At 42.4% G+C, this 10,320-nt stretch overlaps 1 protein-coding gene across 1 annotated transcript; it reads left to right on the forward strand.

Moving 5' to 3' along the window:
• The first annotated feature begins 6,476 nt into the window (after positions 1-6,476).
• Positions 6,477-8,391, forward strand: LOC147905962 (UDP-glycosyltransferase 85A5-like). The gene is made up of 2 exons (XM_087382451.1): positions 6,477-7,180; positions 7,262-8,391. Exons 1-2 carry the CDS (start codon positions 6,703-6,705, stop codon positions 8,173-8,175), a joined length of 1,392 nt encoding a protein of 463 aa, XP_087238577.1. The 5' UTR covers positions 6,477-6,702; the 3' UTR covers positions 8,176-8,391.
• The last annotated feature ends 1,929 nt before the right edge of the window (positions 8,392-10,320 follow it).

Below are 10,320 nucleotides of genomic sequence, written 5' to 3' on the forward strand. Positions count from 1 at the left end.
CCTATAGACTTCACTGACAAACCCAAGACATGAGGCAAAAGGCCAACGCAATCACAACTAGCCAGCGCCATTGCTGTCCCTGTCGTTGCAACACCACCTACTAACGTGGGAAGCCCGATTTTAGGTAAGTGAAGTATATGCCATTTTGTTACATGTGGATTGTTATAGTTGTTATATCATACATAGCATACTCATTGGCCATGAGTTGGCCATATTGTGTGCTTGTGTAGTTTCTGTGATGACGAGCTTTGAATTATTTATGAACATGCGTGAAGTTGCGAAAGATGAAGATGTAGAGGGCCCACATGCTGAGGGTTCACATGCTGCAATGCAAAGTGCTGTGTAGGAAGATCTCACCTTTTTAAGAATCATAGTAAATGATGTGTATCAGCAGGCGATGAGCAAGAACAAGCGCCTACAAGCTGAAGTCAATCACCTAAATGCCATACTCCAACAAGTTGGTCAAAGGCAAGACCTGGAAAATGCATACGAGGAGCAATGCTGCATCTCCAATGCATATTCTCAGCAAGTACGAGTTGCACAAGCGACCCTCCAACACATTGAAGATGGCGGTTGTGTGCGCAACTTGGATCCAAATTTTGTGGGTATGGCAGCTAGAAAACCATCCACCCTTTCATCGTGTATCACCTTTGTGAATGATGGGCCTTTATGTCCAATATGCCAAGATCGTTTTGATACGATGACTGGATATTATGCGCTATCATGTCATCATTGGTTTCACCTGGTATTCCTAGCAAATACGTTGAAGGCCAGGAGTGCCTGACCAATTTGTAATGCTCCCCAAGCTAAGCAATTGTACGATGTTCTTGGCATCGGAGCAACATTTTTCAGCGGATCCTCGGCTGTAGAGGCTATAGGCCCTGTATATTGTAATGCTCGCTCGGGGTTTCAAGACCCATTGTTCTTTCTTCAAGTACAAGTTGAGACTGGTGGCGTGCAACTATTTCATCCACAATCGTGTTTGTACTTGCGGCTATCTGACCACCCAAGACGGCAATGATCCTTTCCACTCTCGGAACCTTGCACTTTCCAATTTGTCTTCAAGGGTCGCCTAGGAAATGTTTCTACATACGAGTTTCTCAACCCATGTACTCTTCGTGGTAGATGTTACATCACTTTGTGGTAGTTACGAGCGTAACATAGTCTTGGGCTTTTGTAGGGTTTCGACCTTGTTTCTCTAAAGCCATGCTCACATACTCTGTATACACATACTAATAGATCAATAATGTGCAAAATTGTCAATTTCCATGTATAAAAACATTTCTCCAATCTTGAACAAATTTATTTCCCGAATATGTGTTGCATGGAGAAAGCATTTCACTCATTCTTATTCCATCAATGTTCAGTAAGTGCGCTAGACCTCGAGATGGAGCAACCATCCAATCGTCTTGCCCCCTCTCGACATAATTGGATGGTTATAGACGTGGTAATCTGCCTCCTAGGGACCTAGGCATGGGATGTCAAATTTCCTTTTCCCACATCTTGCTCTTTCTCGAGTAAGCATCTATCTACACTATGATCTTTCATGACATCATGCTCTGACGCGAAAGTCAGTATTTCACACACGCTAGTGCAATAGCTAGCATTGCTTTACATGCACGTGGTGCTGTTCTTCCAGCACTCTGCTCAGAGTCTTCAGTGGCATTACGCCCCCCCACCATGGCTGTTTGTCCACTCTCCGATGATTATGCCCTGAGAGGCTTGTAATTAGCATTTTGGCTCCTCGAGCTGTATCCATTTTGTGATTGCAGCCCGCTGGCCTTTAGGCCCTCTTGTACTCTTGCTTTCAAGTAATATAACTAGCACTACTTTTTGCGCAAAAAAAAAAGTCCTCGCATTTGGAGCTGTTTGGCAGCCTGGTCGGACCTGTACGGAAGCAAGCGACCACACGTGTGACCATCCAGAGCCTCTCCAAGCAATTTTGTCACGGGAAGATTTTCTCTCTCACCTTCTACTTTTCAATCTTAACCATTCGGCACAATTATTCAAAGGATCTAAATGCATTCATTTATGTTACAAGCAATCTGAAACATCTGGACTCAAATAAATACACAAGGAACCTGCAATATTGATTAAGAACATCAATGGTCTAAATCATTGTCAAATTTCATTAGAATAGTTCCATATAGTAAATGTCCACTCATTTACATCTTCAGCTTATACACGGGTGATTCAATGTTCTGCATTGTTAATGCCTTGCAAGATGAGGCAGCAACGGATTCAACATTTGGTCCCTCACATCTCTTTATTAGTTTATCTTCATTGCCAATCAAATGTTTTCTTATCCTCATGGCTGATCTTGTAAAGACTTGGTTGTAGAAGTTGCACTTCACTTTTGATGCCCTAAGATAGTAACAAAATCCTATGGTTTTGCAACACTTTGGCCTCTTCCTTGAGTCTTGTTTGGTGGTTGACGTTGCCCTAACTTCTCTATCTGCCATGGTTGCTGTACATGTAAAAGAGAAAAATCCATCTCAATTATTGATATGTTTTCAGCAACTTAAGACAATGTCACTAACATGCCATCGAAAACAAATGTATGTTTGCTAGACCTCAAGAGAGAGCAACCATCCAATTGTCTTGCCCCCTCCTGACATAAATGGATGGTTATGGATGTGGTAATCTGCCTATAGAAATAGGCGTGGAATGGAAAGTTGCCTTTTCCCATGTCCCGCTCTTTCTCATGTAAGCATCTATATGCACTATGATCATTTGCATCATCATGCTCTGTATGCGAATGCCGGTATTTCACATACACTAGTGCAGTAGCCAGGAATACCTACATGTGCACTTATCAAGACCCTTTGTTTGAATCTACAAAGTGAAGGATGCTACCTAAGAGCTACCTAAGTTAGACATATCTGACGTAATTTTAGACATACATTTCATACCTATATAAGATTAGCTAATTGTTTTGAGATAAGATAACTACTATTTATCTTTGCACATAAATGTACAGTATACGATGCCACAAATTTCTTTTTACAAGAAAACTAGTATAGTTTGTAATGATCTCTAATGTGTAATTTGCGGGTTGATACAACCTGGCAATTGCGAGCTACACAACCGGCTAGAATTTCAACAAATTGTTATCATCTGGTGAATGCGAGCCACAACCGGTGGTATTTTTAGCTTCCTATTGCCTAATCAATACATATAAACTATAATATATCATTTTCAATTTCACATCCATGTGCGAATAGTTACCGATCGACATATGCGGACCACCCATGGGCACATAGTTCAAAGGTATTTTGTATCCATATGCGAGTAGTTACAAGTCGGCATAAGCGGATTCCCCACTGGCACATAGATACTTACAATCAATATCATATATATATTTTACTAGTTTTTTGTAACCTATAGACTATATAGCTAGTAACTTATAAAAAATGTGAGATTTCACTAAAATTTTAAAGCTAATTTCTACGAAAAAAACTTTTTTCCTTTTCCTTTTGTGAAAATAACTTCAAATATATTTAAATGAAAACATTCTTTAAAAAGTAATCTTTCAAATCACAAACAATAAACCATCAACTTAGAGCTACACATTATCCATTTTGCATCCTAGTGTGGGTAGATATCAGTTGGCCTAAGTGAGCCCACCACCGACACTGGACACTTTTTCAAAGGATATAAAAACTCACAAATTAGTTTGGAAGCTTTCTTTATCCCTTTTTCCTTGTCCTTCTTTGTTTTTTTTGAGACTCCAAGCAAAGCTGGATTCTCGAGAATGTGAATAGTATGAGGTTGGCACAAAGTATATATAAGAAATTGCACCACACAGTATCTTTATAATACCACTCGGTATGCACCACAAACCCGCGTGATACATGGCTGAGACCGTGCGGTGTATACATCTCTTGCATGGTATAGGTTAACACCGGGCAGTATACCAAACGTTGTACCACACGGTAGGTGTTTTTATCATGTGATGACATGCTATAGCTGGTCTCGGTTAAAAAACGTGATGGGGCCGGTTTAAATCGCTGTTGGGGGGTCAAAAACATTTTAATTCGGGGAATTAAAACGCTCGTTTTAATTCCCCTGCAAATCCCTACTCTTCGCTCTATTTACAGGAGCCCAAGAGAATCTTTCTTAAGGTTGAATTACAAGGAACCTAATCCTTTGTATACTCATGGTCTTCACATTGTCCATATCTTCCTTCTCAAGCTAAAAAGCTAACAAATTCTCTTATACACCTATGCCAACAAGATGATCTCGAGGTGATCAAAGACATTATTGATTAACAAACCCTCATATATTGAGGTGATAAGAGGTGAAGAAATAGTCCCTATCACAATTTGAAGCAAGTGAAAACTAACATCATTAGTTTGATGGAATTCGGCTTTGCAAGGGTGAATCAATTGTGAGAAATCTCATGATGGGGCAAGAAACCCTGTTGCCCTCCCATGAGCTTCATGCTTGGTTGCCCTCTGTTTGGGGCATACACTTATACAATGCGGGTGGATAGAATATAAGCAAGTAGCACAGAAGTAAGAATAAGATTTGTGGGTAGTTGAGTGGCTGCTCAATGAGTGCCCCATATAGGTCTCCTTTCAATATCAAGGGGACAATTTTATAGATCTCTCATGCAGTACCCTATAGCAATTTTAACCTCAAGATCTCTCTCCATCAATATCCTATACTACTACATAAGAGGCTATTTCCGTTGTTTATTCCTCTTTCTCCCCTTAACATATGGAATAGAGCTGAGCTAGACTTGAATGGAAACACTCCTTGTTATTCCATTTTATATTATGCTTTGTTGAAACAAAATTATATTTACCAAATAAAGCATATTCATCACTCAAAAAAATGACTGGATGAAAGAAGTATTTATGCTACTTGTGATAATGTAATCATGATAGAAGATAAAGGCATTTCTATGAAGAAGGACCATATAGAAAAATTCTTTCACATGCCTTCTACTTCAATAAAAAGATATCTTTAGTTTTTATTTCTTGTATAAATTTTTTCAAAAAAATATATTTTAAATGAGTTTGATTTTGGAGGAAATTGCCTTTGAATATCTCCTCATTTGAAAACTAGCAATATGAAAAATTTGAATAGTCATTTTTTCAAGCCATCTATCATAGTGAAGCATGAATTCAGACCTGAGATTTAGACCCTCTTTTATCAATTAGAAGTCCCTTTGGTAGAATGCAGTGAAAGCCGCGTGTCATGGGGAGGAAGAATAAGAGTCATGGATAATTGAATGTGTGCACCATATAGGCTCTCCACTCAACATGAATGGGATACGTGTAGGAGTCTTAAGAGAGTCTTAAGTTCTTGAAAGGAAAAGAATATCCATTTTATATCTCTCTCCATCAAACCCTTCAACAACTCCAAACCCAAGGAGTTAACTAAGAAATATATGTGTGTGTATTCAATAGCAGGGGTTTTATTTTCTTGAGGAGTTACATAAATTATACATACATATGCAGTTTTTTAATTCAACAAGTAAAAATATCCATATCAGAGGGATATTTTTTTATCATCTCAAAATTTATAGAAGTGGTGTATATAGGTTGTAAAAATACAAAGCTAGGAGGTTTCTTAAATACCCATTGAACATGCTTGCTATATGCTATTTTCACACAATGCCTTGGGCCCCACACATTGAAATTCCAGGCAACTTACTAGCCTATAAAATACCCATTAACTAGTTACTACCTTCAGGCAAGTTGCTTGTCTATTAAATAGGTGTCCTTTACCTTTAAGAACATTTAAGGCTTTTTGTCAATATCAAAGGGACAGGTACAAGAAGTTGAATTTCTTAAAGGAAAAACAAGGATAATTTATGGCTCCCCCATTAATTTATGGCTCCCACACATTCAAGTTCTGGGCTCAATCTTCATTTGAGGCCAATATACATTCATACCTTGACAATGGAAAGCATTTTTCCATCATTGAGAGCCTCAGCACATGAGTAAGAAATACGCAGTCGGTGCCTTAGGCTGATTTTGTTCACACATTATTATAGTCCATATAGCTAGAAGCATTTATTTGCAGAGTGCTTTGCATGTCGAAGTTGGCCATCCTTCATTGTCTTGCCCATAGAGCTCTCTACCACTGTAATTCAACCCACTGTAAGCACCAGATGCTAGCTTCCTATTGGCTAGACATGAAATAGAGCTCTAGTGCTCAAACTGGCACCCTCCAAAAGTGAGGTGTGAATTGTGAAATCAATGGTACTTCACCTTTGCCTCCATTTTTGTGCAAGCCTCCAAAGCTGGCTACTAGTGCTGCACAGTGGGCTTCTTGTGTAGAGAGCCATTTGGGTTCAAGGAGAAGTGCCTTCACCCTTAGTGTTGGTTGAGGGATATGAATAAAAGTGACACTATCAAGAAACCACACCTTGGCACATTTTATGAGTGTAGGCCCAAAAGAGAGGAAAAGCATGACTCTTGTGAGAGGGGTAGCATCAGGAAATTACACCTTGGCATGTTTTATGAACTCGTGTAGGCTCGAGAAAGCATGATTCCCTTTGAGCCGTGCATCACCAGCCTCAGAGGGCGAGAGGGTTCATCTCCCATATCTTCCACTGCATTCCAAGGACAACCTTCCTTGAATGCGTATTCTTTAAGGAGGCCTATAGAGAACCCATCGAGGGTGAGACTTGGACTACCCATCTTGGGCTAGCAATTTGCCAAGGCTTGGGCTACCAGCTTAGTAGGCATGGCGCCTAGTTCAAAACCCCATGCCGTGGTGATCCCCCTCCCAGCTCAAGGGCACATTGCTCCCATGATGCACCTATCCAAGAAGCTTGCGGCCGACGGCTTCACTATCACTTTCGTTCTTACAGAACACCACCATGCCATCTTGGTGCGCACGGAGCCTGTACTCAAGGGGGAAGGTCTTGACATTCGCTTGGTTGGACTCCCGGACGGGAGAGACTCCGGGAGTACCTCTGGTGAGGACAATACCATAGAGATGTGCAAAGCTTTCTCAAAAATGGAGGGCGTCCTGGGAGAACTTATTGGCAGGCTCATGAAGGAGGATCCGCCGGTAACGTGTGTCGTCTCAGACATACTTGGGGTATGCACGCAAGACGCCGCCAACAAGTTTCGACTGCCGAGGCTGGCTTTCTGGACCGAGTCAGCAGCAACGTATGCTTGTATTATGCTGGCCTTGCAAGGATTCCGAGCTTCGGAAGGTAAGTCCATAACTACGCCTGATAACGTCAGACATTATCCATCCCTAGGAAGAGTTTTAATTCAATCGTGGATTTCTGCAGAGCCTTTACCAATAACCGCCGTCCCAGGAACGCCACCCCTCAAGTTTACAGACATGAATTCGTTTGTCCGAATCTACGATCCGCAAGATTTCATGTGCAGCTTCTTCCTGGATTCTTTTGCCAGGCTCGATGAGGCAGCTTGGATAGTTGTGAACACCTTCGACGAGGCTGAGCATGATACCCTGCAAGCTCTGAGAAAGCAGCACCAGATCTACACAGTTGGCCCTCTGTTGCCAATTTCTTTTTTCAATGGCCCGATGGATACCAAATTCAAGACGGCGGTGCTCTGGCCGGAAGAATCAGACTCTATACGGTGGCTGGACAAGCAACCATCCAGCTCGGTTCTCTACGTCTCCTTCGGAAGCATCGCAATACTATCGCGGGCACAATTCGAGGAGCTGGCTTTGGGGCTGGAGACAAGCCAGCAGCGGCTGCTGTGGGTGATCCGTTCGGACCTACTGCACGGAGACTCTATTCCGGAGGGCTACTTGGAGAGGGTGAAGGATCGTGCGTTCTTCGCGTCGTGGGTGCCGCAGCTGCAAGTGCTATCGCATCCGGCAACGGGCGGGTTCCTAACACACGCAGGATGGAATTCGACGCTGGAGGGCATAGTAGCAGGGGTGCCGATGCTGGCATGGCCATATTTTGCAGACCAGGGAATGAACAGGAGGTTCATAGTGGATGGGTGGAAGGTAGGGATGGAGATGGAAGCAAGCGAAGGCGAGGGGGGGGGGATAGTGAGGAGGGAGGAGGTGGAGAAGAAGGTGAGGGCGTTGATGGGAGGTCATGAATCCAAGGAGCTGCGCAGCAATGCTAAGAGGTGGAAGGCAGCAGCTCAAGCAGCTGTGCAGGAAGGAGGCTCTTCAGCTCGCAGCTTGGAGGCCTTGCTTAAGGCCATGCACCTTAGTGAGTGATTAACTGAGTTGTTGTAGTTTATTCTCAAAATATAGTTAGTATCTTCACCCCTACAACAATGTATTAACCTTGCTTAAGGCCATGCACATTAGTGAGTGATTAACTGAGTTATTGTGGTAGTTTATTCACAAAATATAGTTCGACAACAACTGTATCTTCATCCTATCGACGGTATCATTTGCATAGAATATTCCCATGTGTTACCTTCATCAAGATATCCATCAATCTAAGGTTATTCTTTTGTCTAAGGTTTACTAAAAGACTACGTCACGTACATGTGTGTTTTTTTCAGAGATTTATCTCTTTGATTCTTTTCTTTTATTTAAGTCATGTTCTTCAGCCCAATTTTACACATTTTTCTGTAGGCAGCCTAAAGGGATGTTTGGCTGTCAAGAGCTCTCAGTGTAACCTCTACAAATAAGTTTGTGTAAAAACTCGTGTAAAATCATATGAAACACAAAAAGCATACACATGCTTTTGATGATAAATCTATATTAAACGTTCCAACTTTGCAGCTAGAGCTCAATTGGTTGTGATTGACGCATTGTGAAGAATACATAAGAAGAATTTGTGGGAATAAGAGAGTGTCGCTCCAAACTCCCGTTGCTCAGAAATTCCAAGACCAAAGGCCTGTCGGAACACATTTGCTCAAGTACGTCTGTTTTCTGTCCTTTGCATTGCCTTTTCTGTTCTTTCCCGAATCTGCCTTTGCGACCTTCTCTTCGCTTTGCTTTCATCTTTCCTCTTTCTTTTGAATTCATCTCTGTTTTCGCTTTTCTCTTCTTTCGCGGAGGAACAACTCATAATTTCTCTTGATTTGCTGGATGCTAGGGAGGGGAAGCGGAGGAGGGGGGAGGACAAGCGAGAGGCTTCATAAATTTAGAAGAAATTACAGCTTCATAAGGCTCTCATCTATTTAGTGCCTTTCATTTACATCAGGGATACTCATACGGACTTGTTCAACAGATCATGCTTCACAGAGATCAGAGCGTTGCATGGAAATAGATAGTCACTTGTCTAAGGATAGCAGTTTGAGAAGAGGGCTGGAGCGATAAACAGACAGCGATGCTTGCTTGTTATTGCAGAGGGGGTGAAAGATGATGCAGCATGCCATACAGGAAAGATGATGCCTATGCCAGCAAGAAGGGAGAGAGAAAGGCGCTTTGCATTTATGGAAGACAGAAGCTCACAGTGTTTGTATTCGTGCAGACACTGAAACTAAAATGCATATTGTTAGTCTTGTAAGTCTTGCTAACCATCCGCACTAATCCATCCGTGCTTTCTGTCAATCTCCTGCTAAGGCCAATACTCACCTTACCGTAATCAAATCGTCTGGGTAGCTTTTCCAAGCGAATGCTTGTGATTTGTGCTAAGGTATCTTCTATATTGCGTATGCAGAGTAATCTGCAATTTCCTGTGAATCTCCTGCTACTGTTAGTGTTCTTAGTCTCTTTAAGGATCCGTCGCCCGCTCGGAGGCACAGGCAGAGCAACGATCCACAGGGGTGTACCTCCGAAGTGTTCCCGCTCGGACTCTTGATCAAGAGGGCTTTTGGCAATCCTCTCGTCCTTTTACTATGGACGAGCTATGGACCCTGCGAGGTTGAGTGGAGAGAATCTGCACGGAGAATTACGTGATTGCCTCGTGTGCTCCTTCTCTGATGACGAATCCATAACGCATTACCTCCCCCTCTGCACTAATGTCATCTATGCAACAGGGTTTGACAGGATAGAAATCGCATGGGGGATAGAGGGACTGCCCCCTTATCATTCCTTCAATGCTCACTGTGGTATTATTGTGCTAGGTCTATTCGGATGCGGGATTAGGTACGTGGAGTAGAAGACGGATAGACGGAAGGGATTGGAGCGATAAACCTAGGAGCGTGATGTCAAAGGAGACATTGAAGGTTCCTTTGCCTCAAGATCTATCCCTCGCCTTCAACTCACTAGTGGGAGCAATTCCCGAAGCCCTTGCCAGTCTTCCCGATCTTGATAGGAATCCTTTGAGGATTGTACCGAGCTTCAGCCGACTAGAGATCTCTTAGAAAACAGACTAGAAGGCTAGGTTCCGCCGGCCTCTCTGGGGAAGCTGATGAGCTTACTATAATTTGTTAGCAGGGCATATACCCAATGAATTGGGGGCTC

Source organism: Dipteris shenzhenensis, chromosome 1 (genome assembly GCF_047967505.1).
Source record: "Dipteris shenzhenensis isolate YYH24624 ecotype China chromosome 1, Dip_SZ_1.0, whole genome shotgun sequence".
Taxonomy (NCBI): domain Eukaryota; kingdom Viridiplantae; phylum Streptophyta; class Polypodiopsida; order Gleicheniales; family Dipteridaceae; genus Dipteris; species Dipteris shenzhenensis.

Coding starts and splice junctions, on each gene's coding strand:
- LOC147905962 (XM_087382451.1), top strand. CDS start 6,703: ATGGCGCCTAGTTCAAAACCCCATGCCGTGGTGATCCCCCTCCCAGCT. Junction 7,181..7,261: donor AGGATTCCGAGCTTCGGAAG/GTAAGTCCATAA, acceptor GGATTTCTGCAG/AGCCTTTACCAATAACCGCC.